The sequence below is a fragment of the Macrosteles quadrilineatus genome, unplaced genomic scaffold (genome assembly GCF_028750875.1).
Source record: "Macrosteles quadrilineatus isolate MER2022 unplaced genomic scaffold, UCM_ALF_1.0 Scaffold_3__2_contigs__length_128488019, whole genome shotgun sequence".
Lineage (NCBI taxonomy): Eukaryota > Metazoa > Arthropoda > Insecta > Hemiptera > Cicadellidae > Macrosteles > Macrosteles quadrilineatus.
The window spans coordinates 68527484-68555125 of NW_026542596.1; the positions used below are offsets into that span (position 1 = coordinate 68527484).

General features: G+C 34.8%; 2 protein-coding genes across 9 annotated transcripts in view; both read right to left on the reverse strand.

The window, feature by feature from the left end:
* The window catches only part of LOC128988779 (putative thiamine transporter SLC35F3), a 67423-nt gene extending 56077 nt beyond the window's left edge, over nucleotides 1–11346 (reverse strand). For 4 of the 8 annotated variants that reach the window (XM_054410408.1, XM_054410410.1, XM_054410402.1 and 1 more), the window contains exons 1-5: nucleotides 11146–11346; nucleotides 7284–7919; nucleotides 3632–3729; nucleotides 1418–1549; nucleotides 813–978 (exon numbers count right to left, since the gene is read on the reverse strand). In XM_054410408.1, coding sequence (XP_054266383.1) covers nucleotides 813–978; nucleotides 1418–1549; nucleotides 3632–3729; nucleotides 7284–7449 — 562 coding nt within the window. In that variant the 5' untranslated portion in view covers nucleotides 7450–7919; nucleotides 11146–11346. The remainder of the gene's footprint in view (nucleotides 1–812; nucleotides 979–1417; nucleotides 1550–3631; nucleotides 3730–7283; nucleotides 7920–11145) is intronic. The other 4 variants (XM_054410405.1, XM_054410403.1, XM_054410407.1 and 1 more) reach the window with 4 other exon arrangements.
* A 5317-nt stretch (nucleotides 11347–16663) lies between these two features.
* On the reverse strand, nucleotides 16664–26634 carry LOC128990296 (mediator of RNA polymerase II transcription subunit 4-like). The gene is made up of 4 exons (XM_054412622.1): nucleotides 26301–26634; nucleotides 23533–23767; nucleotides 20434–20605; nucleotides 16664–16999 (listed from the first exon to the last, which is right to left on the reverse strand). Exons 1-4 carry the CDS (start codon nucleotides 26372–26374, stop codon nucleotides 16719–16721), a joined length of 762 nt encoding a protein of 253 aa, XP_054268597.1. The 5' UTR covers nucleotides 26375–26634; the 3' UTR covers nucleotides 16664–16718.
* Between the last annotated feature and the right edge of the window lie 1008 nt (nucleotides 26635–27642).

Consider the following 27642-nt stretch of genomic DNA (forward strand, 5'->3'; position numbering starts at 1 on the left):
ACGCATAATGGCTCGTTTTGCTGTAGTATGACGAAAACTAATTTACAAGTTTCTTTTTGCTGGAGTTTTACGGCTTAAATGAAAAAAACTAAAACCAGTTTGCACATCTGGACATCTACATAGATAAATTTAATGTAAAATAAGTGAGGTTGGATCTTAAAGAAATGTATTGGGAACAAAATTTGCATACAGCGTATTATGTAAATATATTATAAGTTACTCTTATATAGACAGACAAAAAATATGTATTGGTCTACCTGATTTACTTCTTATCTTTGTTCAATTTTATATTTTTTCGTATAATAAAATGTATTCATTTAAATGAGGATTAATATATAGATAGGAGTGGGTTAATATCAAGGGTGTCAAAATTACTCTCGGAAGTCCAGTAAAAAACACCTTGCACCGGCCCAAAGTCTACTTTCAATAGTATGAGTCAAATAGTCACTAATTTATTATTAATTTGGGCTTCCTCTAGACTCCTTTAGTGTGAACTCCGTAAAGCAAACTCAGCTTCTGCACTGGTGTAAAATACCTGGCTTAGGGCATGGACTCGACACTTTTTAGTACGAGGTAGCTTGTACACAGCATTTCACACCATACTGTTAGCTATATTAGATTATTTTCATTCACCTACACAATATAAAATGACACATTCATCTCAAAAGTTTAAAATGTTATATTGTTTTTAATCTTTAGATATAAATATCACTCTTAATTTATTGGTAATAATTATGACTATACAAGAGTTCAACCTTGTTTCTGGCCTGAATCTATGATCCTACATTTGAAATTAGCCAGAAAGTGCTTACCAGCGGTAAATCCTTTCTCACGGAAGTTGCGTACACTCTCAGCCAAGACATCACCTCCCTTGCATCGATTGGTGGCCAAATGGCACAGCATGTAGAGGGGAAAGAACAGAACTGTCCAGTTGGTGCAAAACCATGTGGTGAAAAAAGGGGCGTCATAAATCATCATCTGGAAACATAATTACATTAGATAATTTATGCTGAATTAATAAAACACCGTTTTAGCGAATTTCCCATAATATGTATTCCATGTATGTATGTATTTCCTATATTATAGGGAATAAGCTATTACCGTAGGTCTCATGGTAAGACCCGGACCCGGGACCGATTTACTTTTTCGTTTTGATGTTATGTTTTGAAGTCATGAAATTAATTCTGCATATTTTATAACTTTGCTAACATGATCTTTCCATTCATGTAACAATGTGGAGCAAGCTGGTCTATAGTAGGTTATATCGCATTGATACATGTAACATAGTAGATCGCTGACCTCAGCTTCAAATGCTGCCAATCACTAATTCTGCGACCCATCTCTAAAAGAAATGTTTAAAACAATAAAAAAAAAAAAAACAACAACAAAACACAGTCACATTTAATATTGAACTCACAGGCTGCTGATGTATGCTGGAGGAGTTGGCAGAGATGGGGTAAGAACGCTGGAAGTAAAGGTACTTGATAGCATGAGTGGCTCCAACCCAAGATGCTGTTACACAGACTGTGACACACACTCCATAGTATATCTGCAACAAAGAGATGGGTGATAAAACATACAGAAAGTAAATAAAAGAAAGGAATATGTGTATTTATTTACATATATAAGCATAAATATATGTTTAAGTGTTATAAGAGGTTTCTTTTATTTACTTTCCGTAAATTTAATAACAGGTACAACGCTTAAAATTAAATTCCTTGTTGATGGCCCATGGATTACTTTATATGACTATAATATTATGATATATCCAACGGCTATAATAGCGGGCTTGTAGACAAACTTATAACAAAAGGACAAACGTAAGAAGTATGTATGTATTGAATATTCCCATACACTACAAAATTGCCCATCCAAAGAGCTTCGTAGGCAGGGAATTGAATTAACATTCAAAACTACAAACCCTACTCGTAACACCCTGTCTCAAACTGACCGATCAAGAGATAAAATGGAAATGACAGGTGTTTACAAAATCACTTTATCAAAATCATTTTATAACTAAGAAAAACAAGTATAAAAACTATCATAATATATAGCTGAAAATAAAACTAAAATTCTGATTGGCCCTGCGGTAATTAATCCAAAAACTGGCATGGCACTTTAAGTGTTAAGAAATGGTAGTTGATATAACCGACCTGACCAAGAAAGAATTAAGGATGAAGCTAACAAAGTCCTGGAATTGTATAGGATTACTTTATTGGCCAGGCTGTGTTTTAAATTATTTGAAGGTTAATTAGTTCTAGATTCTTAAAAACTACCTGTTGTATTATAGTGTTTATATACCATATATTATATTTATTCTTTGTCTTAGCTAGGCTATGTGATTTGTTGTGTTGGTAACACTGTTTGGATATTATAGATTGTACTTCAACTACTTCCGTTTATGCTAGACTATGACAATGTTTTGTGCTGTAACTTAATCAAAATAAATCCAGTTAATTGATCTAGACTGTGTATTTCAATACCTAGTAACAATCCAACACTACCAACAAAGATATTACAGGAAACATATTTAGAATTTATTAGCCGTGTTGTGTTAGGGCAGGAATGTTTCCACTCTCCCAGGTAATAAGTAAGCTTACGGCAAGCCTTTCCTTTTGTTTGAATCAAAAAACTTATCAGACAAAACTTTCCACTCACCAGAGACAAGTTTTCCTAAGAAAACTTGAGCGACAAAAACGTACGGCAAGTCTTTCCCTCGTTTTCTACGAAAAACGTATCCGCCAAAACTTGCCACACACCTAAAGCAAGCTCTCCTCAGAAAACCTGCGCTGGGAAACCCGTAGAAAACTGGCCAAGAAAAACTAAGTAATTCTTCGGATCTCCCCTGCAGCGCTAAGTAGTGTAAATCGCCGTTTGGATCGGCATGTCAAGGGAAGGGAAGCGCCAATCGCCATTTTGTGAAAGGTTACAGCTACTGTACACCGCTCCCAGATAATTGGCAGTGTACTATATTATATTTAAACGGCAAACTGTTATACAGAGCGTTCATAAAAGTATGTCACAAAAGGTATGAGGTATTATCAAACAAGCTGTCATCGCATCGTAAGTCCAATCATACAGTTCAGTACCGGTACGTCATATTAAAACTTTGTTAATAAATTTAACCAACTGCTAAGGCTTGCCTGGCTAGTTTACCCAAAGCTATTCAGGATAAGTTTGTCTCAAATGTTTATTTAAGGCATTCATTATAATTGCCAGCAAAGCTTTCAGAAAGCTGTGGTGTTCAAGTTTTCACAAACCTGCCCAGAAAAGATTAAGTCAAGTGTTTAAGAAGGGAACTAGAAATCTTGCCTCACACATGCCACTAGTTTGATTGCTTGTCAAAGAAAACTTTAAACAAGTGTTTCTAGCTTGCCATGGAAAGTTTGTTTGCCTTTCTCAAGTTATTTTTCCCACCTGGGCTGCTTTTTCCAAAAATCCTATATTTTAATAGGTGACACTTTTTTTGCCATGGTGGTGAGCGTTTTCGCACTAGAAAATTTACTATTATACCACTGAGTATTGGACTCGAACACTAATATCGACTTTATGCTATGACTTTTCAAATTTTAGATCAAAACATTGGATAGTATAATATTTATAGATAACAATAAATATTTTAAAACCTTACCTTTTTTGCAGATTTGCTGCAACAAGAGTTTTTGCAAGACCGAAGCTGTGAGCATAACCCTCGGTTATTCACAGGTTGAGGCTGTTCTGATTGGCTTTCTGAAAATTATAAGTTGTTTCTAAATAATTTGACATCCACGTGAAATTGTAATTGCATCTTTTTTAGCCAAAAGAAATCTTCCACAAGGTTGTACCAGTGGCGGATCCAGAGAGGGGGGTGGGCCCCTTGGGTATCCAATTTAGGCCTACACTAGATAAAATGGGTAATATTCACTGAGAAGAATAAAAACTTATCTCAGGTAACCATGACGGAAGACCGATTGAACGGGATTGCACTGGCTCATATTAATTAGGAAAGGGAAATCGAAGTAGATAGCCTGTCTTAGGCTACATCATTTTAGTCGGTCAAAACCAAGTCAAATGGGTTTGTCAAATTATGGGCCATCGAATAACTTATTCATAGCATATATTGTACTGTTAAAAAAAGTTGTAACATTAAAATATCTTTTGAATAAGTTTTATTTTTATTTTTATTATTACTGTCCTTTAAAATAGTAAACTTATTTCTTTGTTTTGAACTGTTACCCTTTAAATTCAGGATAAGAGTAAACCAGCTAAAACAATACTTCTGCTTTGGATTTTTTTTTTTTTATAAGGAATAATAAGTAATGCATTATAGAAACTTATTATAAGGTAGAATAACTAAAAATGTACATACAGGATTATTTAAAAAACTCTTAATCATTTGAAACATTGTAATATCAGTAAAAGTATTTCCGTACTTGAAATAAAAAGGTAATAGCTTTCAACGTTCAAATACTTATGGTCAAAGGGTCTTGTATGATATGTTAATGCAAAAACATTCTAATGGGTTCAAAATCCTTTAATTTTTTAGTCAATATTCTTGAGTTAAACCATAGTTTTTTGCCTCTAAACTCTGGTTAATAAAGAGTTGAAACGGCCTAAAAACGTGTCATTTTAAACTTACATTTTGAAAATATTTTTCAATATTGTGTTATTTTCCTATAATACTGATGTTTATTTAAGATAGAAATCATAAACATTTAATCGGCCATTGAACAGTTAAATACAAAACAATAGCTTTTTAATGATTTTTTTTATTGCCTTTTAATTACTCTGGGCTAGGTAGCTGCGTATAAGTGGAATTTATGATAAAAAAACCAACAACAATTATCTTTATTGAAACTGACATTTTGAAATACGGTATTGTACGATTATTTCGTCGTACAAGGTTGGCAACGCTCCATGCAGTGGGCGCGGCCAGGTTTTAGTGACTTCCAGAGTAAGCCAATTCCTACGTCTCATTTTCATTGTCAACTTAAGCTGCATTGCTTAGAAAATCGATCCTGACTGACGGTGGCGCTGAAAGAATATTACCTTGACCGAATGGCCATGTCGTGGCGGGATGGCGTGCATTAGGCCTGGGTGCAGCAAGAGGGTGTATGTGTGAGTGATTGTGTGTTAGAGAAATTAATTTATGCAATGTTGTTACACCTATTTGTTTATTGTAATCTTTGTTGTTTTATTTTGTTAATGTTTTATTATTATTGTTAGTTTTTTAGAGGTTAACAGTAAGAAAGGACCATGAAGTCCTAAGTTCGCCTGAATAAAGAAGGATTTTCATTTCATTTCATTGATTTTAAAATGTTAATACTTACTACAGGTTTACAGACATAAAAACCTGGCTACTTTGCCGTGATTCCTATGATCCCCAAGTGTACCTTATACTAAGAATCTGAGGGTGCTCCGTATTTTTGTGTCTGGTAGGACCTACCATTGGGATGAGAGATCCGTACGAACAGAAATAGATTGTCGGACCAAGCTTGGATCGAGTCGAGACAAACCGAGCATGAATTTCTGCAACCGCAGAGACCGTTTACGAAGATGTGCGATTGAAAATTTACGATTTTACCCTGACCGTGGGAGACGATGATGTCCCGTGACTGCAGAGGATGTCCAAGATTGTTTTTACTCCGGAAGATATGGATGATTTTGCCAAGACCACAGATGATGTTCTCGATTTTGCCGTGACCTTCGAAGACGTTCATGATTTTTCCATGACTACGGAAGATGTTCTTAATTTTTCTATGACCGCAGAAGATGTTTACGATTTCGCCATGATCACACACGATGTTCTCGATTTTACAGTGGCCGCGGTAGATGTTCATGATTTTCACTACTGAAGATGTTCTCAATTTTGCTGTGACCGTAGAATATGTTCTCTATTTTACCGGACGGTTTTTACGGCTTCGTTGACATTGCAGAACGTATTTTTACGCTTCACCGAGATCGTGGATTATGATTAGGATTTTACAGTGATCGAGGAAGATGTTCTCGATCTTGTCATGGACGTGGAATATCTTCTTAATGTTGCCGTGACCTCGGGAGGTGTTGACGATTTCGCGGTGACCACGGATGACGATGGCAATTTTACTGTGACTGCAGCCTAAAACTGGTTTTCCCAGTGCAAGTTCAAAATTTCCGCTTAGTTCCTGATTTAACAAATATACGCAAACCTCCCAGGATTCTCAGTCTGTATGGTCAGCCTGGTAGGGTATCAAAGGGTGGGCTCGAGCCCCCTCTTGCCCATATGGATGGACACCCATGTCTGACACCTAGAGGGCCATCCCCCTGAGGAGGTAGCGCATCACTGAATAATGTCTTATGATTTTAATGCCCAGTAACTTTGTACCGAGTTTTGAAGCTCTATGTTTATTAATTTATGAAATATTTAACCGTCCCAGGACTTTTTTATAGCCTGTATATTGCCCTTACACTATTAACATTTTCAATTCTTTGAATTTGTTTGGCAGTTTCTTTGTGTTCTAATTTCAAAATTATTCTGATTGCTATGTTTTAAGGTTTAAGTATCCTATCCAAATTTGCTATTGTAGGACAGCATTACTGTAGGCGAGAGTTAAGAAGTCCCCTGAGCCCTGGCCTATTCTAAAAAGGCAGGCGCTTGCTACTCGACGGCTCGACGCGTGCTCATGTTCCACACGGCAGTCAGTCAGGGCTCACATCCACAGGGTTAAAACCAAAACAGACAACTGTGATTTTAATTTATTTTTAGTACGCTCTGCCGCTTTTTTGATCGAAACTGATAAAGCTCTTTCTTTAACTGCATTCTTTATCACAAACTTCAACCAATCTACGAATTAAAGTTTCTCTCCACACTGTGAATTGTTGCCCCACGTTTCCTAACGTTTTCCATAATAGTAAATCGCAAAATACCCTCACTGTAAGAATACTTTTGGTGCCTGAAGCAATGGAAGCGATTGTCACTGTATTACTCATCTGTTGTCGATGTGACAAGTATTCGACATGATTCACTCTGTGAAATGTCACTCCCCCGTGCTGAGAGAGGGTGGTGAACCTGCAAATACCGCGCGGCAACATTCCAACATTGCTGCATTCGCTCTGGCTCAGAGGACTTCTTAACTCTCGCCTACAGTATATGCCTGAAATCATGTTTAAGCACAAAATATATAAAAACACTATTTCCTATATAAATCACTTTGTATTACTGTACTATGTTAATACAAATCATTTTAATTTTTTATTACCTATTTGGCACCACTAAAAAAATACACCGTAATATAGATCTTTCCTTACAATACATTTGAACTTACCTGTGTCAGAGTGAAGAGTTGTGTGAGAAGTTCGACCGTAAGGACCATTCGGGACACTTCCTCTAGGAGCCTCGTTTGTAACCACCAAGTTAGGTGGGGCTCGCACTCTATGGGGGTTGAAGATGGTGGGGATGTCTCCCCCCTCCCCTCTTGTTGTTTCTCCCATTGCTGTATCACAAATTTGTCTCCCTTTGTCTGTAGTACATTTTTAGTTCATGTTATTTCGGGGATGACTGAACATTTTTTATAGTTCAAAACTGGACCCAGCTGTATTCATTGTAAGTAATTGTATTTCATTGAGCTTTTGATAAATAATGGTCCTATACACTCCTGACTAATGAAACAGTCAGTCAGTAAGCTACACAAGGCATCTCACAAATGGTTAAATGCACTCAGGTGGGGTTCCCATCTAAATTAGTAATACAAATAATTTAATATTACGATTAGTAAAAGACAAGTTCTCATTCTAGGCTTTCCTTTGTGATTTTCCAGCTTGTCTGGTTTTTTTTTCTAATCTTGTTGTTTTAGGTAGCCTACTATTTCTTTCCTAAATCATATAACATTACAGATCCCAAACCATTATGAAAACTTTCGATCGTTAACTTGATGTATCGTGGAAAATGTTCACAATGATTCCTAAAAATAACATCAGACATAAATGTTTTGTGATATGATCAAAACTAAAAAACAAATTATGATTTTTTTTCAAGCACTAACCATATCTTTTTAAATTTGTAAATGGGGAACAAACTATAACTTTAACTTATATTCAAGTCTTAATTTAGGTAGGCCTACTTGTTTTTTTACTGGTTTACTGTTTTAATTTTTTTTATTAGAGATCTTTAACCCTTTCAGTGCTATGAAACGATATATCGTTGTTTTAAAAAAACCCTAAGGGATATAGAGAGGAAGGTTATTTTTAAAAAAATAGCAAAACGGCCATTGGTGACCTGCATGTTCATAGGATACACTACCAACCACTTAGCTTAAAGATTCGCCCAATCCGATGATTTCGAGGTGTATGTCTAAACCAAGGATTATGAACACCTCACTATGCCCCAGTGGTTGTAGTATATCGCTACAAACACACAGGTCACCAATTATTTGCCACACAGGACGGGATTCGAACCCGAGCAGACGAATGCCACTGGCCAAGTGACACACGCCCTAGCCTTCTCGGCTATCTGTGCTTGAAGACTGGGGAGTCAAAACCCGGTATTTAAGCTGTCGCCACCGATTGCGAACAGATGGCGCTGCAGATGGTTGTTCAATGCGTTACTAGGTAGCAGCACCAGCTAGTCACGGACTATTTAGATGCAATCTTTTAGTTTTAGTAGTAGTAAATGTGTTCCTGAGACTTTGCTGCAAAACATTAGTTTCCCTAAAATTGCTATATTACAATAACCTCGTCCAACTAAATCAGGGTTAAATTCAATATTACATTGTAAACTATATGTCTTTTGATTTTGTGAGATTTCGGTTTCAAATAATGCTATCAGAACATAAAAATGTATAGGAAAACCAGAAAAATTACAACAAAAACTAAGTTTTATTTGATGTTTACTACAAATACCGGGATTTATCTTTCTTATATATTTTCTTATTGTGTTATTATTCAAAATTAGCCTAATTAACCCTTAGAGTGCCAGGCAAGAAATAAAAGTAACGCTAAAAAAATGCCGATGATTTTTCCCGAAGGTCGCGCTAAAATGCCGAGCGCGATCTGGCGATTTTTAGGTTAAAATTTCGTAAAAATCGAATTTTCGATATTTCGACCAACAAAAATCGATGTATTGCATCTAGTAACTTTCGACTCGTCAATGTTAATATATGGGTTAAAAGAATCCGAGTATCCATTCGGTTGTTATGACAACTGTTCAATCATTACGAAACGTCCGGTCAGCCGGACGTTGGCACTTTTGGCTCGTTCTAAAAACGTCCGGTCGGCCGGACGTCGGCACTTTTGGCTCGTTTTAAAAACGTCCGGTTCCCCGGACGTTGGCACTCAAAGGGTTAATAAAATAGTGACAACATGACAGTTAAAATTCAACAACGGGTAATGGAATTAAAAGGCAAACAAAAAAGTCTTACAAAATATGAATTATTGGCCTAGCACTGAAAGGGTTAAAGTCTTAAAATTAAAGGTTATAATTGTTTGAGGGTACTGGAACTTTCCAATTAGTTCAACTCAGGATAGTTTTGCCTCATGTACAGTTTCATTGGATTTTATAATGGAATATTCATTATTAAGTGTTTTCCTTTAAATAGTTGAGAGTAAAATATAACTTTTTATAGGTAGTAAGTTTAAAATTAGACGCTGTCTATTTGGCTCTGGCTGGTCAAAAACTAAGAAGGAGTGATTAATTAGCCAAGCCGGGTTCCCACGGGACATGAATTTTTGCTCTCCGATCATCATGCTGGCCAAGCTTCATAGTCAATCTTTTGGATTTAGTTTCCGGCCCTTCAGAAAGTCAACGATAGCAGAGTGTTTGAGAGTTGTGCGTGCAGTTGTTCAGTTTTTAGTACAATTTTAGGCAATTAGTAGACAAGTTGAGACAACGATGGCAGAGCATGTTGTTGAGAGTTGTAAGTTACTGTTGTAAGTTCTGTCTTAAGTGCATTTCATCTGAAAAACTGCGGTCGCGGAAAGTAATTAAAAAAAGAAGAAACTGCGGTTTTGGGTTGGAAAGTGGATGCTAGAAAGGGATGATTCCTGTTTGCTGCATTCCTCAAAACATGATCTTTGTAGCTTTGCATCGTACAGTAACCGTTCTGCAGTGTACAGTTCCAGAAACTTTAAAGTTTAATTTTCATGAAAATTCATTACACGCAATCCCAATGGCTCCAACAGCACTCCCTTGAACTTGTACAACTCCATCACACTAACACATCACTTTAAACTACCGCCAAAAAACAGCCAGGAATGCAAAAATGTTAGCTGCTCACACCCAAATATTAAACCTCTTTAATCCGCGTTCTTAGAACTTAATCACACCTAGACGTCACAGGAAATTCACTCCGCGTCGTTCCCACAGAGCGAATTGTCACGAATGGCAACGGGGCTTTAGGGATTTTTAACTTGTTGGCTTAGCAGGGTCAATTTCTAGGATCGGATCTGGTTCTTGGCATAAAGAAGCTTATTACGGTACCTATAGATAATGTATTCTTCATTCTTCTGTTACAAAATTTAATACTAGTAGATTTTTACAAGAACGGTTTACATTTTAAGTGATACTTCCAATGGATTTATATGCGTAATAGTAACTTAGGTAGTTTTGTTAGTTTTAATGTAGTTCAGATTTCAAGAATTGTATTTGTCGTTAGTCAAATACAATGACACATTTGAATCATTGTCAGATACCTATTTAAACTAAATATAAAATCTTTCTATAAAACTAAATATTTTACAAAAATATATAATAGGTACAAATTGTAGAGCGAATCACATTTTGGGAATTATTATTAATCAAAAAACACCATTTTCATTTTTGTTGGCTTAGGCCTATGTCTTAACGTATATTTGCCATTGACAGTTGTTTAGAATATCCTACATACGTTTAAATTGTACCTAATAAAAAACGTGATTAAAATATGACCCCCCCCCCTCCCAAATGTATTTTAACTCTCTTTTTTTACTCTTGTCAAATGCAAAATGGACTTTGAGTTTATGCAATCTAATCTCAATTAATATACTAGATATTAGGTATGTTAATAACATATAAATAAACTAAATACTCCTAACTAAAACAATTATGTAAATACAAATCGTTTTTAGATCAAAACAAAGGAAGTAATTTACATAATCTACAAAGGCCATTCAAGCCACAATGACACAAGTAACAATAATTTGCACATTTCGTACCTTTAAGTATTATTAGCACTGCAAGTCGTACCAGAAATGGTCTGGGTAAGCATAGAATGCTCTACTGCCAAGGGAATTCGCATTAAATTGCGGTAAAGTCATTTTTCGCTAATCAAGTGGTTTCAAGCAAGGAAGGGTGTAGAGATAAGGGGTTCTAGAATAACTTTAACACTACTGTCAGTCTGTCACTGTCTTCTGGCTCCCTTCCACCCCCTGACGACAGCACTAGCGCTAACAAGGGCGGAGCTAGGAGCTACGTCGATATGATATAGGTGACATGCGCACCATATACCACCCTTTCATAATGCGATATATCAATGTATCCGATCATCGAGAGTCGCTTCGGAGTACCGGTCCTTTGTAAAATCACCATCATAGAATAAAACTACGAACTAAATTGTATGCCCAGGTACCGGTAGGCCTACTTATTTGGAAAATAAAAACTGCTCTTGTAGCAAAAACTAAACTGGTTTGAGAAAACAATTAATTATAGACGATGAGGATGAATGTATCCTGGAAAGGTATTCTGCTAAAACCCCTGGTAAATCGTTATTGATTATGATTACTATAGTAGATTGTTGTATTATTACGTCTTAAGCCAAGTCTACTTCTATTTACGACGACATTGAACCATATAAGTAATAAACTATAAGCGTTTAATGTTGTCAACATTTACACTAAAGTGGTGGGAGGATAATCAAAATGGCAATGGTATGGTATTGGTATTATGATGATTGATCGCACGAAAGTCGATTCAGTAACCGAATGAGCTTATCGTTAAATCGAAGTTATCGATGTTTTGAAATGTCCAACGTCCCGCTTCATTGCCCTATATTTACGTTTACATACACCTTGTACTTGATTGACGGGTCTAATCCGATAATAATGAGAGTTTGAACTAAACCTTTTTTGTACCCGTCCCAAGGTCTTCATTATCATTTTACAAGGTCAATCTCTTCTCTTTTATAGTATTTCGAAAGGCAATAAACCTGTTTGGATACGTAACAAACATCTTTTGATATTTGTGTTTTTTAAGTTCTAAAGGGAATAAAATGATCTTATGTCTTATACTTCATACTTTACTTCATACTTCTTGTCTTCAGCTTTAACCAGCAGTTGCTGGATAGATGACTAAACTACACTATACTAATAATTAGAACTGTGCAGTCTATCGTCACAAAGAAAATAAAAACTAAAACTTTAGTTTAATGTTTACTTACAGATTGGCGGCAGAGGATTTATAGCTTTTTGATCTCTTCAAAAAATTCTTCTATAGGGTAGAGAGGCGTTTTTTAAAGACGTTTCAACTGTTTGCTTAAACTTGCGGGGATCAAGATCCTTGGTACTAGCTGGCAATGTATTTACTGTATATAGTTAGTTTCAATTCTAGTATCGGAAATAGTTATTTGTGCAACTAGTGAGAAAAGTGAGCAATTGACTCACTCGAGAGAAATCCTTCCTCACGGAATGGTTTCTCGAGTGAGGCAATTGTACTTTGAACTCGAGTTGCACATTATACTTTTCCTACAGTTACCATAAAACAAATAAATTTGTGAAGAAACATAACCTACTTTTACACAGAAGTGAACTTTTAATATAGCATTTAATGTGAAGTGACAAATACAACAGTACAACAGCTGACCAGCTGATTTACAGCCAGTGCTGCCAACGTATTTCGCGCGCATACGACGTTGCCTGCATGCTACGCGCTCACTATTTCGTGTCTTCACGTTGCAAATCTGGAGTGAGACAAAGTAATTGAGTGAGACAATGTTAACATTGTCTTACTGATGAGCGAATTGGCCACTTTGCTTTCTCAAATCAGTGAGAGAACATGTACATTGTTAGGTAACTGTAGGAAAACAGTTTTTCTTCTTATTTAGCCTACAGAATGGCACATCGAGTTGATCTTACCTCCTGTTGTTGTAGGAGGTAAAGATCAACTCGATGTGCCAACATGCTCTTAAATATGTATTACATAATATAATGTGTAATATAAGAAGTTTGTATTCATCAAAACTCCATATTCACAATTTATATTGGCATTTTAAAATTTTTGTTGATTCTATCACTATCTTTGTCCAGCAAGTAGTATTTAAATAATGTGCAGAGTTACATCGTTTTAGCAGAGAGGCCTAATAATTTTAAGAAAACAAATTGGTTTCACAGGTAGTTTTTTGTTTTAATTTTTGAAAGGGTTAAAAAGGGTGCCAAATTTTTTTTTCTTTTAGCGAATTTCCATATACAGTATAGGGAAGTAGCTATTACCGTAAGTGGCACAGTAAGACCTAGGCCCGAGACCGATTTACTTTTTCATTTTGATGTCCCCAGAGGCCAAAAACACCATTTATTAAAATGTTTATATCAAATCAAATCAAAATTTTCTTTATTCATTATGTACACATAGAGTACAGAATGGCGTCAACAAGTACTATTATAAACTAGTAAGTACAAGTATATATAATACAATAATAAATTAAAATTATAATCACTGTAAGAAATTAAATTAACTGTTACAGATGACATATGCTTAAAAAAATTCATTAAAACTGTACAAAGGTTTAACAATAATAAATGACTTCAATTTCTTTTTGAAGGACCCAAAATCAGTTATACATTTTATGTTTTCTGGTAATGAATTATAAAATTTGATGCCTGAATATGTTGGCTTCTTCTCATAAAATGTTAACTTATGTCTATTAAAACAAAAATTATTCTTATTTTTTTTTTAATAGACATATATATATATATATGTCCGTGAACACGATAACATGAGTAATTTTTGTCAGATTTTGATGAAATTTGGTTTTAAGGTGTTAGGCGGGATAAACTTGAATGAGTTTGTGAACCATCATGATCCGACCATGGTAACAGGGTTTTATGGGGTAAAAATTTGTCTTTCTCATTTTTGACACTCGAAACATAAAATTTCCCACTTACTATAAACCTTCTTAGAGGTTAAAAAACCAAATAATTTAGTATATCAAAGAGTTTTTTTTTTCGGATATTAGTGACAGAAAAAATTCAAACAATTTTAATTTAAAATTCCCATGTTATTCTTATGGAGAATATTGTAAAATGTAGTTTGCTTGTTTATGGATATATTTTGATCAATCTTGGCAAATTTATTCATCTTATACCAAGCTATTAATGTTTTATTAAAAACACACTCTTTATTAATTTTGTTGTAGCAGCAAACCTAGGTACTCGTTAAACCTAATGTTTTTTAAATTTAATTGAAAATCAATTCAGACATATGGAAATTCGCTTAGTCGGCAGGTTTGCTGCAGCGGGGGTATTTATTTACTATCTGTAAATTTAATAACATATACTTATTTACTTATTATATCCTAATTATAAATTTAAAAACGTTTAATAGTTAATATCTCAAAAACCATACAAGATATTGGAAAGTGGTAAATTACAAACTTGCTGGCAATTTCATAAGCTTTCATTTTGTTACCATCATTTCGCTTGGACCCATGGTTTCCGAGATTTCGGCACGGAAAAATTAACTTCAAGCCCCCCCCCCCTCCCCCACAGCACAAGGGCTAGAGGTGGGGACTTGTGGTATGTTTCTTAACTATATGAAACAAAAATAAGAAGTCAGAAATTGTGTTCCAAACATTTTCCTCTTTACCCTTTTTTGAGCATTCGTTGCTTGGACCAACTATGCGGACAAGTTGTAAGTACCTACTAGGCATCCATCACATGCTATTGAGGTTATTAAAAACGTATTTTCAATCACAATTTTTTTCTTTCTTTTCCTTGACGTGGCTACCCCAGTGGCGTTTTTGTAATGAAGAAAAGTCAAACACTTTTAAGGGAAAGCGGTCCAAACCCATTAAATGTTTTGTTGATGTCCCAGGAATTGAACCCGTCCCTCAGTCACCGAAGTCAGATACGCTAACTACAGTACTGGCTAGCAACACAAATTAAACTGCTTATTTCAAATTTGTCCCTCTAAGGCAAATCTTTTTTATCTAATTGGTTGATTGCAGTAGATTGCTCATTATAGTAAATAATTTAAAATCCATCATGCTGCGTTAATTTAATTAAATAGAATTACTAAATGCATCAATAAATTGTGATCTTAATATGTGTGATGCTCATTTAACCCACTTACATTTCTCAATCACATTCAGTTGTCCCAAATATGTAGAACATTTCCAACTCCTACTTAGAATATATTTTTTTGTTTCAACTATATCATGGTATTTGCACAATTCAACTTTTTACAACACTTCATAAACCTAATCCTTTTTTTAATACGTGAAGAGGATTTTTGCCCAAAAAAGGTTGTGACTTGTGAATCAACAATTTATCAGATTATTATGATTTTTTATTGAAGGGAAGATAACTTTGAGAGTAAGGGAATGTCAAAGCCATAATTTAAATTTGGAGTTTTAGTTTTTCAGAAATTTTGTTTTTTTTTAGCGTATTTCCCCTGTAGGGAATAAGCTATTACCGTAGTACTCATAGTAAGACCTGAACCCGGGACCGATTTACTTTTTCGTTTTGAGGTCCCTAGAGACCAAAAACACCATCCGTTCAAATTCATATACATATATATATTTATATATGTGTCCGCTGTCGGTTAGCGCGATAACTCAAGCAAAAATCATCCGATTTTGATGAAATTTTGTACAAACATGCAAACCTACGTTTATTCGAACGAGTTCGCGAACCAGCATGATCGGACTATGGGAACAGGGGTTTATGGGGGGTTTTATGGGGCAAATTGGTTTTTCCCATTTTTGACCCTTAAAACTTAAAATTTAGCATTTTCTTTCCAAACCATTTTGTAGAGTTTAAAAAAACAAATAATTTAGTATATTGAAGCGTTATTATGCGCCTAATGGTTACAGAGAAAATTCCAAAAAACTGTAAATTTAAAATTCCTATGTTATTCTAATTGGAGAATAAGTAAACTGTTGTAGTTTGCTTGTTTATGATCATATTTTGATCAAATTTGGAAAATACATTCATTTAATACTAAACTATTAACATTTAAAAAAACACACCTTTTTACCCTCACTTTTGCAGCAAACCTAAGTACTCGTTAAACTAATGTTATTTAAATAGGGAATAATGTGATATTTTTAAGGAGACATTTTAGTGTAAATCCAATCAGGCAAATGGAAATTCGCTTAGTCTGCAGGTTTGCTGTGGCGGGGGTATTTTGAAGTCTAGCAGTTGCCACTTTCATTTCAAGTTTGTTTCAGTGTAATCAATTTGGTTTAAAAGCTACAGGTAAATTTAAACTTCCAGATAAAGACAAAGAGTTGTTGAGTAAATGTAAATTAACTAAACAGTTAGATAAAATCCAAAAGGATTTTAACATTAAGTAGCAGCTGGTTTAATGTTCAGCACAATATGTAACCTAATTGCGTAAAGATAGCAAATTCATTTATGATTTTGAAGGTTTTCATGGTATTATGGGAACTATGTTCAGTTCAGGGACACTGAATTTTCTTTCTATAGGAAGGACCCGGAACGAGTACAGCAGCTAGAGTATTTATTTTAATATGGGTTCCAATATTCAGGTAAAAACCACAATGTATAAATAAGTTTTATTGTGAATCACTAGAAGAGCTGCTGCTAGAGTCAGTTGACATGACTTCCACATCCTCCGCATCTTTGTTGTGGTTGCGGGTGTCCATCGGTACAGAGCCTTGACCTACAGCCATGTGGATCTCCCCTGAGGGATGCCATTGGAACTGGTTCTGCTGAGACGCAGGTGGGGCATCCGCAGGTCGCAGCATGTCTGGCATGTTGGCAGTCTGCTGCATCATGTGACCGTTCATTGGCATGTCATTCAGCCGTCCCAAGAACCCCAGCCGCATTTCTATATCTGAAAAATATAGCATTGTGCTAATAAGTTATTGTGAAGGCTAGGCATAATTATTTTGGGTAAAATGGGCCTTTCCTTTGCATAGTGTTTTGACTGCACTTCATTTTGGGAAGGGATATCCTCCCGTTTTCAAGTGGTCCTAAAAAATAATACAGGTAGAGACATTGAAGTACATTGAAAAGTAACAATTGGCCTATGGCTTAAGTTTGAAATTGTACTAAACCTTTGTGAATACCCTGTATTATAAAACTGGTTTTTAATGTTTTATGATTGCTAAATTTTGTCAATGTCATACTTGGGAATAACGAATAGAAATTCCAACGATTAGTGATATTCGTTAGTCATCTCGGCTAACTTCTATCATATTTGTTAATTTTGAAAAAGTACTGGAAATAACGTCTACTCAGTTAGATTCTAGCTATCGAATAGATAATATACTCGTTAGTATTTTTGGAGGTTAGATTTTTGGATAGACGGAAGTACCTCAAATACGAGTTTTTTGCACGTACAGTCTGGGTTGCGTTCAGTGCCCTTGGTCACAAACAACGCTGGGGGTGGGGAAAGGGAAAGTCCAGTTGCTTTGGTATGCACGTATGCAGTGGACCTGTGGTAGCCAAAAACAACACTGCAAGTACCGAGGGGGGGAATGTGGAATCTCAAAACAATGTCTTCATTTGATGTCCATTCTCTGACAAGTGTGAAGTTATTTTTTCTGTGGTAGCATCCTAGACCTGTATTACTCAACTCCCGATTAACCTGGATAAAATAGGCTTCCCGGATACGTAAAATCTAGTTTATCGGCAAAATACTATTAAATAGGAAAGTGTTTCTTAGTTGTCATATTTTAGTAATAGTTAAGTAATGGGTTTAGTAAGTTAGGTAATGTGACAATGATTAGTTATTAATAAACACAATTACAAGTTAGTTACTACTGAATATGTATATTAATAGGCAAGCATGTTTCTTTAAACCCTTTTTTCTCAGCTCGAGTACATCGCAGGGATAATCTATGCATATTGTTAGAAAAGATATTTGCCTGTTGTAGAGGTGCAGAATAACTTTATAAATTTAAATAGGCTCAAAAACAAGCACAAAAAATGAATACAAATTTTTTAAACTTAACATGGGCCTTATGGGTTGTCATGCTGGTGACGAAACAAAAAGAAATATATTAACAGAAAATCAAAACATATGGAAGAAATTCCAATCATATGTTTTATTTACAGCATGGGCTAAAAATATATGTCACATTACATATTTTTGGTCGAGTTTTCAACCACTGGACGACCTCTAGTTTAACTCAATAGGTAAACCTGCCCAAGAAACAGCAAACTTCTCCGAAAACTAACTTTATTTTCTATCAGTTAGTTTTTAACTAGGTAACTAATAACTTAAATCAGTTACTATTTTAACTAACAAACTAATAACTTCTATAAGTTACTTTTTACGGGGCTAACTATTAACTTTTAACTAGTTAAAATTTTTTACTAACTTTCCCAACTAAGTGGTAATGAAAAATTACCATTGATTTATTTTTGTTTACTCATTAAAATCTCCTGAATGTATTGATTCTCTTGAATGATTGGTCAACTTAAACTTAATCTCCGTTTTTTAATCCTGCACCTGGCAGCTAAAAATCTCTGAACTGACAGGCCATTTTTTATTGTATAGGTTTGTATAGGTTTATTGTATAGGTTGTATAGGTTACTTTAGAGCTGTATAAATTGTGTTCTACCATACAAAAGTATATAATACAAAAGAGAAATTAAATCAGCTACTTAACACAATACTACTTTAAGTCACAATATTTATCTATTCAGATAAATAAACTCGGACACAATGAAGTAAAATAAATTAAACTAAACTTAAGCATGTGGTCCTTAAAACCAACTTGTGGATCATCTATTTAAATAAAATTAGAGTTTTGTCTGTACATTGCTCAGAATTATATATTTTTAGGTTATTTTTACGTTTTATACATTAAAGAAGCAGAAACAAGTCCTATCTCTATTTCTGTCTGTCTGTAACGCTCAAGATGGCATTTTAAGCAATCTTCTCCGTGAAAACGACAGTACGGTACCTATCAAAATCCAAGTCATTTTAATGTATTCACTGGATGGATTGGCGAGAGTGTCTTTAGCGATTAAAATATGGCCTCACTACTTTGTAAATAAAATTACGGACGTTCAAAAATTCAGTTTTGTGCGATTATTGTCAGATTTTTGTTCAATTTTTATCGCAAATATTCGTCTATGAAATAACAAACAGCTGATCGGATCAAGATTATTTTTTCTAGCTGTCACTGATATGTTTACAAATGTTGTTTACAAATACCACAACCATTTTGAATCACGTTTTGAAGGCAAATCCCAACAAAGTGAGATTAAAAACGTTTTTCTTACATAACTGATTAAATTAATCGCATGTGCAATATCATAGTGTAACCGTCCAGGGCAGGAACCAGAAATTCTTTGTGTATAAAACTGTTCTTGAGTTTTTATAACAAGACAAAATACCTTAAATCAGTGTTGTATATGGCTGGGACACTTAATGATCGTCGCCAATAGCTTACAATAAACAAGGTTTCTACTCATTGACAGCGCTTCAATGACGATTGTGTAAAGTAAAAAATAACAACTGCAGTGGGTGATTGTAATAGAGGTTTACGGATGGTGCTAAACTCGCTCTTCCAATGTGTCACTTTCTGTTTCTATTCACCGTGTAATGCAATCGCTGGACCATACAGCCAATAGGCCCATAGCCCATCTCTTGGGTACGTGCGCCTACCTATTTATTCATCTAACAAAATTTTCGACGACGATCCTTGATACCAGTACTTTTCCATAGAATACCTGGCCTACCAACTTAAGAAATAAAATTACAAATGTCCAAAACCCAACATTGTGTGATTTTTGTCACTTTCAACTGACTACTATAAGATCCCCGTACGTAGAACGGGCACACAGCTAGTATATTGAAAAGTAAAGTAACAGTATGAAGTACAGTAGACTTCCTCTTAAATATAGACTCCTCGGGACCGAGGCATGTCCGGATAACGGGTTTTCCGGTTAAACCGACGTACCCGAAAACTCGTTAAAATGGACTGTTTACTGTGATATTCAACTTAAATTTAGGAGAGCATTGTATTTAGACACGTGATCACTGTTCTCAAATCTTTCCCACAAGAACAGTCGTTTCAGTACTGCCCACTTCCTGCCGATCTAGTCTGGTTAAACCAATGTGCTGATGGAAATTGTTTGGTTAAAAAGATGTAATTTCCGCCGAGTGTAGTCCGGTTAAACCGATGTCCGGTTAAACAGATGTCCGGTTAAAAGGTGTCCGGATAAGAGGGAGTCTACTGTACAGTTAAAAAGTACTTAGCTATGATGTTGTAATTATATTTTGTTTACACTAGGTAATAACAGTTCACTTACCAGTGGGGTAAGGTCTGCGGGGGTCCCCAGGTGCCCAGGATAGGGGAGCACAAACTGCATTAGACGCACTTATCCTGTGAGCATACTTTATCAGCTCTTCTGAAGGGACTGGGTTTTTGTTCGCTCTGTTGATTGATTGCAACTTCTGTTTTGCTTGGAATATCGCTGTAGCCTGTAAATTGGAAGTGTTCCCAATCAGCGGACTAGTTTTGACCGTAAACACTGGTGCAAATGTGTAATGGCTTTAGGTTCGTTCCCAGATTTGTATAGCTGTGGTTGTTTACTACCAGATGTTCGGCATAAATAAATGTTTGTACTTTGGCGGATTTTGGAATGTACTCTTTGACACATAAAAGCCCTAATCCTATTTTTTTATATCTCTGTTAAAATGTTTTTTGGGTTATTTCCTTTTAAGTCCTTTATAATATATTTACTTTAACACAATATGCCCATATTTAAAACTAAAATAAAAACAAATACCCCTGCTGCAGCAAACCTGCAGACTAAGCGAATTTCCATTTACCTGGCTGTATTTCTACTAAAATATTCCCTGAAAACTGTCAGATTTATTTCCTATCTATATACAGGGTGTTTCAGAATTTGTGTCGGATATTTTAGGGTATTGTTCCTGGGTAAGAAACAAATCCAAATATCATATTTAAATTGACTGGAAGTCCTTAGTTACTCACATGGCCGCCATTTTGTTTTTTTTCGCTTATTAATTGTTTTCTAAAAAATGGTAAGAGATACAAAATTGAAACTTTGCAAAAACATGTGTGACAACTAGACAAAGCTACAAAAAAATTATGAACATTTTTAAAATTCATAAAACAAAATGGCGGCCATTTAAAATTTTGTTTCTTAAATTACTCAAAAACCGTTGAGTCTACAAAAAACTTACAGGAATAACTTTTTTAAGATAATTTAATTACAAATCGATTGACACCTTAATCTTTAAGATTGGATGAATATTAACTGAGATATGGCACCTTTAGCAATACGTGACCGCTGTAGGTTAGATGTAGTGTTAGGCATGCGGCCTAAGTCTGCCACAACAATGCAACAGTCTGCGTCCGCTTTGAAAGTTATTTTTACTTTTTTTTTACTTTTTACACTTACTTTTAAAGTGTACTCTTACTGTATAAGGTTAGAGGTACTGACTACATTGAATAAACAATAACATCTTCAGACAAAATAAAATCAGCTGATTAGTTTGTAAACAAGTACGTTGATTTTCACCACAGCTGATTTAAAAAGTTTGGGTGTTTAGTGTAAAATTTAAAAACAGTAAAAAGCTGTGCAATTTTTAAGCCTTCCTAATGATTGATAATTGATAAAAAAAGACACTTTTTGGGGTTATGTAATATTTTATTATTGTTTGAAATAATCTAAAATCGTTTAAAAATAACTTTCAAAGCGGACGCAGACTGTTGCATTGTTGTGTACATCTAACCTCCAGCGGTCACGTATTACTAAAGCTGCCATATCTCAGTTAATATTCATCCAACCTTAAAGATTAAGGTGTCAATCGATTTGTAATTAAATTATCTTAAAAAATTTATTCTTGTAAGTTTTTTGTAAACTCAACGGTTTTTGAGTAATTTAAGAAACAAAATTATAAATGGCTGCCATTTTGTTTTATGAATTTTAAAAATGTTCATAATTTTTTTGTAGCTTTGTCTAGTTGTCATAGGCCCTACAAGTTTTTGCAAAGTTTCAATTTCGTATCTCTTACCATTTTTTAGAAAACAATTAATAAGCGAAAAAAAAAAAATGGCGGCTGTGTGAGTAACTAAGGACTTCCTGTCAATTTAAATATGATATTTGGATTTGTTTCTTACCCAGGAACACCTATCCGACACAAATTCTGAAACACCCTGTATAAAGCCCAAAGTATCCATGAACTTTTGAGAAAACTACAAGTCACACCCCCATAAACCATATAGGCCTACTTAAAATGTTCGTCATGAGAGAAACCTTGTGCAAAATTATCCATTATATTTCATAAATTGCCCTTTCGTAATTCCTTTCTAAAGGGAACTTTCCATATACCTAATGTTAAAAATACCTCAGCTGTACTTCATGTTTGTATTACTGTATTCTGTTTTGTTTATTTCAGCTTAACTTAACCAATCAATAATTGTATACTTATGAAGTCAAACGGGGTGAAGCCCGTGGGTAACAGCTAGATTTATTTCCTATTTAAATAACATTAATTTCAATGAGTACCTAGGTTTGCTGCTAGAGTGAAGGTATTAAGGTGTGTTTTTTATTGAAATTTTGATAGCTTAGGCCTAGTATGAAATAAACAAAATTGCCAAATTTGATTAAAATATATCCATAAACAAGCAAACTACAACAGTTTATTTATTCTCCATAAGAATAACATGGGAATTTTAAATTTAAAGTTTCTTTTTAACTAGGCTATCTTCGTAACTTAGGATACAAAATTATTTCTTTTTTTAAGCTCTACAAAATGGTCTGGAAAGAAATTGTGAAATATTATGTTTTTAGAGTCAAAAATGGGAAAAACCAATTTTTACCCCATAAAAACCCCCATAAACCCCTGATCCTATGGTCCAATCATGCTGGTTCGCAAACTCGTTCGAATTCACGTAGGTTTACACATTTCTACCGAATTTCATCAAAATCCGATCATTTTTGGTCAAGTTATCGCACTAACGGACACATGTGAATGAAGGTCATTCGCCTATTGGGTCTGATGATAATTGGAGTGTCCAATCGAAATCGATCACTACTTACCATCATTTATGTATATTTACTGTCTTGTGATAATTATAATTAGCCTATAACTGGTGAAATACATCTTAAATTGAAGTGAGAATTCAAAAATAAATCAAATTTATGTTTTTTGGTAGAGTAAACGATGCTTGATGTCAAATCTGTGCGTACATACCTTCAATTTGAGACCTCAATCATGAAAATCGGTCGTGTAGAAGAAGAGCCAAACGAACTCGGAAAAGAAAAACCAAATCTTTTCATAAGTTTAAATATAAAATTGAAGAAATTGCCGTGTTAAAACATTAGGCTATGACAGAAGAAGCTTAGATAAATACAGTTAGCCTACTCTATACTCACCAATATTTGTTCTGCTTCTTTTAAATGCCTTTGAAGTTGTTGGATGTCTTGATCTTGTTGTTCGACTTCAGTTCTTAACAGATCCATCTTCTGATTGATCTTTGCTTGATCCGAGGCCACTTTTAGGGTGTCTTTTAGCTCATTGTCTTTAGCAACCAGCAGAGCTGTTAAATTTTGTTGTTCTGGACCACTGAGTTTTTGATGTTTTAGAGCAATTGTGTTTTCTAATATTTCCCTGAAGCAAAGTTTATGTGTTGTTAACGGGCTTAGGCTTAAACTTATAACCTTAAATTACTGAATGGTGTGGCACAGAAAACGTACTACTATAACCCAGAATGCCAACCGCATGGTAAAAAGCATTAAGTGTTCTGAGAGAGCTTTGCCTGTCAATCCGTAGGCAGCGCCACCAGCGTTGCTATGCTATTGCATGGCAACGCTGGTGGCGCTGCCTATGGATTGACAGGCAAAGCTCTCTCAAAACGCCACCATGCGGTTGGCATTCTGGGTTTCATAGTTGGGAAAGTTAGTCAAAAATTCTAACTAGTTAGAAGTTATGAGTTAGTCCCGTAAAAAGTAACTGATAGAAGTTATTAGTTAGTTGAAAAACTAACTGATAGAAAATAAAGTTAGTTTTAGTAGAAATTAGTTGTTCGTGGGCAGTTGTTTTAAAGTATTTTTTAATGTCACATATTGGTTACTAATATATACTATAATATGAGTAAAGATTGCGCAAGATATGATTTTAAAAATGGCTCCTACGATTTCCTCCAATTTCAATGCTATTGAAAATTGCTTGTATAATACATTTGCATTGTATGATGTCTTACTAACCAAAGGGATAGTTAAGACTGTTCAAAAACATTAAGTGTTTTACTGCAAAACAATATACACTGATATTGAACTAAAAATCTAAAGGAAAGGCCAAGGAGATTTGTATTTTTCGACGATGCACCGCACGAATTGATGCGTTATTACACCATCCCGTAATTATAGTTGCAACGTTCCACGATCCCAGTGACTTAATGCAATAACGGTCGTCAGATAACAGATGTTAGGTATCATGAGTTTTATATTGATTGAAGCTTATTGTGGACATTTTATAGATTGATCGTTCAAATTAAAAAAGTTTTGTAGACTAAAATGAGGATAAGTGGATGTCTAACAAAAACGAATTGACTTTAATACTTAATTAATCGTAGTAAGACTGAAAATATTTGTAGGCTTATAAGCTCTATTTTTTACCTCTTGAACAAATCAAACACCTCGAGCAAGAGTGGTCCCCTGGTACTTGTGTTTTAATCAAACATTGTCACATTTTACATTACTACAACATAAACAAATGACATAAAACTTGTCAGATAATGAACATCAACTAAAGACAATGTTTTGACACTTGAGATGATATATCAATCACCAAACAAACATTTCCCCTTCCCACCCATCAGTGCTTGGGGTGTTGATAATGGCCGTCACTACCCTTCCACAGGCCCACTGCATTCCAAAGCAACTGGACTTTGACTTTCTCTTTCCCAACCCCCCGCATTGTTTGTCTACAAGGGCACTGACCTCTCACGGCCGCACGCAACCCTCACTGATCACGTGAAATAAATAACCAGTATTTGAGATGCTTCCGCATAATTGGGAAAGTTAGTTGAAAATTCTAACTAGTTAGAAGTTATTAGTTAGTCCCGTAAAAAGTAACTGATAGAAGTTATTAGTTAGTTAATTTAAAAACAAACGAATAAAATAGAAGTTAGCCAAAAAAACTAATGAATAGTGCTATTCGATTGAATTTCTATTTGTTATTCCCAAGTATGGTTATAGTAGTACGTTTTCTGTGGGTGTGGTTACAATCTATTTCCACAACATTCAAATTCAACATAGGCTACTTTTAAGTTAAATTAAGTTAAGTTACTTTCAGAAAAAGAATAAGATTAGCAAAAATTAACACTACAAACTTGGTCTTTAGGGTTTGAACGTGTCACAAATACTTGTAAACTTATGGTTTAGGACCTGATGTTTCGGCCTCGTTACAGAAAGCCAAATTGAAAAAGATGTCAGACACAAAGTTACTAGGCCTATTTGTGCAGACTGCAGTTTATAACTTATTGTTAGTTAACTTAATAGCAGTGCTCGATTAGAAAAAAATGAGGTAAACTTAGGGCCTACCAGAACTGCAACCTACGTTTTTTAACTTACAATGTGATTTGTAACTTACCTACCTTACTTAATTATGTAGATACCTTTTTATGCTAAATATTTAGCTTTCCGAAAGAAAAGTACCGTACCTCCCGTACCGGAACTCCGTTTTACCGAGTTCCCCCACAAATTGAGCACTGGTTAACTTAATAGTAACTTAATTGATGTTGGCCCTTTGAGTTATAAATTGCCTGGGTAGCCGAGTGGTTATAGTGTTAGACATTCTTGCCACCAAGACTGATAGTACTCAAATTTATAATAGGCAGCCTAGTCTAGAGGTTGGCTAGTTTCGAGTCAAAGATCCTTTTTAAAATCCACATCAAATTAGTTCATAAATACAACACCAGAAGTCTTCATCAATAAGTTACACAAACGCACGTCAATGCAAAAAGTTTATACTTAATAATCAAAAACATTAAAAATAAACGGTAGTTCGGCTGCATTTAGGTACTGGGGTACAGTTCATTTCATCAAGAAATTCAAAAATAGGGTGCAAATCCTATAATGCATCTTTACCATGGTTAGTAAACCTTCATTTGGCTATTAATAACTTACTTAGGCCTACTTACTTAGTTATAAGTTCTATGTCATTTATCAGTGAAAGAAGTTTCTCCCCAGTGCTTATATTACTCTGCCTTGCCATTTGTAGGTAGATAACTTTGACTTTTACAAATGAATTTAAAAAAAACACACTATTATCAACTAGGCTAGGCCTATTTTACCAGATAAAAATCATCATTCTCTATTAGGTAAGTTAGGCCTAATTATAGTTGAGAAAGAAAAGAAACACTCTTGATGAAAAGTTTCAGTAAATAATGTAAGCTCAAGAATTAAAAGACTATAGTAACAAAATCCAAATTCCAAACATTGACTATTACGTTACGCCATCATCATAATTGACTGTACTTGTTTTGGTTTGTTGTGTTTGTTTGTTCTTGTTGAGGTTAATCTGCACTCCAGTTTCATTCCAAATCCAACCAATCCTTTATTTAATCGGATCGGATCGGCTCGGATGTGTCGTGTCGGTTCAAAAAATCCGTTTTGAGTGAAGTTAGCGGTTCTTATTATTGGCGTTTTGAGTTTGACAAAAAAGTGATTTTTTTTTCTCGGATCACCCCCGGAAATGTTGGCTACCCTAGGAGGAACGCTGTAGTTTCATTGAAGCCAGCGTACTGGGGAGGGGGAGAGGCAGCGCTACTCTCCCGCTCCCCCTCTCATACTGCGTTGTATGGGTTATGGGAGTGGGAGATATGGTAACAGAAATATCAATTAACTATTTAAAACTAAAACTTAGACTACATCATGCTACGAAAATTAATACCCCCGCTGCAGCAAACCTGCCGGCTAAGCGAATTTCCATTTGTCTGAATTGATTTTCAGTTAAATATATTTTAATAACATTAGGTTTAACGAGTACCTAGGTTTGCTGCTACAAGGAAACTAATAAAGTGTGTTTTTGAGTAAAATATTGATTGCTTAGTACAAAATAAATAAATTTGCCAAATTTGATCAAAAAATATCCATAAACAAGCAAACTACAACATTTGACAATATTCTCCCTAAGAATAACATGGTAATTTTAAATTTACAATTTTTTTAATTTTCTCGGTAACTAATAATCGAACAGAAATACTTTTATATGCAAAATTATTTGTTTTTTTAAGCTCTTTAAAAAGGTCTTAAGAGGAATTGGGAAATTTTGTGTTTTGAGGGTCAAAAGTGAGAAAAACCAATTTTTACCCCATAAAACCCCCCGTAAAGCCCCGTTCCCATGGTCCGATCGTGCTGGTTCGCGAACTCATTCAAGTTTATCCCACTTTACACCTTTAAACCAAATTTCATCAAAATCGGACAAAAATTACTCAAGTTATCGCGTTCACGGACGTATATATATATATATATAAATCTATA

What these genes read in the sequence shown, in the direction of transcription:
- LOC128990296 (XM_054412622.1), bottom strand. Translation starts at nt 26,374, where the DNA reads ATGGCAAGGCAGAGTAATATAAGCACTGGGGAGAAACTTCTTTCACTG. An exon ending in GACATAGAACTTATAACTAA is followed by an intron (nt 23,768 to 26,300) that starts GTAAGTAGGCCT and finishes ACTTTGCTTCAG; the next exon opens with GGAAATATTAGAAAACACAA. An exon ending in AAGAAGCAGAACAAATATTG is followed by an intron (nt 20,606 to 23,532) that starts GTGAGTATAGAG and finishes TCCAATTTACAG; the next exon opens with GCTACAGCGATATTCCAAGC.